General features: G+C 45.2%; 1 protein-coding gene across 1 annotated transcript in view; it reads left to right on the top strand.

Moving 5' to 3' along the window:
* Nucleotides 1–960: 960 nt before the first annotated feature.
* LOC135814639 (protrudin-like) overlaps nt 961–2483 on the top strand; it is an 11328-nt gene continuing 9805 nt past the window's right edge. Inside the window, exon 1 of the mRNA XM_065327796.1 lies at nt 961–1416. Coding sequence (XP_065183868.1) covers nt 1271–1416 — 146 coding nt within the window. The 5' untranslated portion in view covers nt 961–1270. The remainder of the gene's footprint in view (nt 1417–2483) is intronic.

The raw sequence follows: 2483 nt of genomic DNA, 5'->3' as shown, positions 1-2483 counted from the left end.
TCCACACTCTGGAATCCTGGCTATCTGGCGAGAAGAGGGCCGCAGTGCTGCGATATCGTTCACAGTGTTGTGCTCGGAACACTTTGTCCATGACGACTTTCATCCTTGCTTTTGCGAAGATATGGAACGCCCTGCCAAGAGACTCCGGAGCTTGAGAAAAAGGCATGATCCATCCCTGTCTTCGCTATTCAAGGAAGATCGACTGCTTGCTGGCGCTGCTCGAGCTGCTGATGTTGAAGTGGAGAGAGACGCAGCCTCATCGCTCAGGTGTGCGGAGAAAGTCATCTGAGTTCGAGCTGTGGCTGTATGCACGATATGACAGACTTTCACATTATGCACATAGCCACCAAAGTAAAACTCGTGGACACTATCCACGGGCTTGTTCACTAGTACTACTCCATCAGCTCCCTCTTCACTGTCGTCGGCGACTTGCCCCTGCGTTGGAGACGAGCAAGCATGGTGTGGCACTCACTCTGGGAAACAGAGGTTCATCACTCATCCACTGGGACGCATGAAATGTTGGGTATGATGAAGGTACACTCGAGGAAGTGGTGCCCTCTTAGTTCTAGGAGCATCAGGGTTCTGCATAGAGAAGTGTTCTCTACATCGACAGAGGAGAGAAGGTAGAGAAAATAAAATAAATTTCAATCTACAGTAATCCGAAATATCCACTGAATGCGGAAATCTTACCACTCCAACAACTCCTTCTTTTTCCAGACAGATACGCACCCTCATTCAGCAGAAAACTGTTCAGTTCCTTACACAACCGATCTTCATTTGACAGTTCGTCCACGGGTTCCACAGCCATCGATGGCAAACCACTCGACACTCTCTCCTCCATCTCCAAAATGGAAAAATACAGTGTTCCGACATGCTCAACAACTGATACTCTGCACAAAAATCGAAGAGGATGCCCCGTCTCGGATCACGTGACCGTTATTGTGCAAAGGGTCTATTTTCTTATCCATAGTATCAGCTCAGCTGTCGTTTGTCAAGTAAGCTAATTAATATTTTCCCGTCCGTCGCCTTCTGAAATTTGTTTGAAATACAACCATGTAGGCATGATAATTATACTTGACCTAGATTACAAGCAGTGTGTAACAAACTTGTTCACTGTCTAAGTGTGTATCATCAAGAGTTGATAAAGCTTTTAATTTTTGTAGTTCTCAACGATAAGGCCTCACTGCAACATTACAGATCACTGGAAAGACTTACTACGTGGTTGCACTGACCGTGACATAGTTTTGCAGCATTTTAATCATAGCATGATATGGCTGAAGCGGACACGGCGGAAAATAATCAAGAAGCAGTGACACCAACTCTTGATATTGCAGCATTCGTTGCAGACACAGCAGAGCTGCAGCAGAAACTGCGTGTGTTCGGTTTCTTGTGGCTTGCAACAGAATATGTTTTGAGGTAAGTAGATTCGAGAAGTTTCACACTCACAGGAATATTTGGACCTCAGTTCACCAGCTTCATGTGCTGGTACAGTGTAATACAAATTATTAGTACGTGTACTCGTACGTACAGGAAGTTTGGGTGTGCTAAAAAAACTCCCTGGTTGTGCATTGTATGCTCAAGTATAGTACATGTCATGTGTGCTTATTTACATGAATGACCACTCTACTATGTACTATGTACACGTGCATGTACAACAGTGCTGGCCAGGACTGTAGTAAACCTTGCAGTGCAGGTCCTCGTACACGCAGTATCGCTAGTGCTGGCTGCTATATATCAAGAGTACATAAGGTTTGTTTACTCTTTGTACAGTGAAACTTTAGTAGAAAGTACCACCAAGCCTACAAGTCTGTACTTCATAGCTGAGGTAGCTGACACACTGTATATCCGAGGTCAAATGGTTGGTACATTACTGGCCCGTCGCTCCGACTTTGGAGATGGGGCAGCCATGCAAGGGGATCCGGGGTTCTCCCCCGTGAAAAATTTCAAAAATTGAAGCCAATTACAAGCATTTCCGGGCATTTGATGCCATTTCAGTGTAACTACAATGAAAGACTTTTTGATTCTGCAACGAACCAAGAAGACGCTACGATCGGGGACAAGGATTCTCCATTACGCTTCCCCGGGAAAAAATTTCAGAAATTGAAGCCAACTGCAACCATTTCCATTTGGTGCCATTTCAGTGTACCGGTAACTGCAATGAAAGACTTGAATCTGCAACAAACCAAGAAAACGCTACATTTAGGGACAAGGATTCTTCATTATTGGCCACGTTTGCACTGAGCTGCAATCATCGCGCTTTGTTGCAGAGTGGTCCAAAAAAACGCGCGCAAAAATGGGGGCCGCCCCGGCTGCGACGGCCTTGCAGTATGATACTTTATGATACAAGGTCCTCAAAAATAGTACAGTCGACTCCTGATAATAACAAGCACCAACTTACAGGAGATTAGAGAGGTTCTGCACAACGAAAATTCGAACGAAGTTTCGCGACAGGCCTTGCGAAAATGTGTACGAATTTTCGCACG

Source organism: Sycon ciliatum, chromosome 4 (genome assembly GCF_964019385.1).
Source record: "Sycon ciliatum chromosome 4, ocSycCili1.1, whole genome shotgun sequence".
Classification (NCBI taxonomy): domain Eukaryota; kingdom Metazoa; phylum Porifera; class Calcarea; order Leucosolenida; family Sycettidae; genus Sycon; species Sycon ciliatum.
Note: the sequence above shows the minus strand (reverse complement) of the source record. Positions and strands in the feature narration are given on the sequence as shown.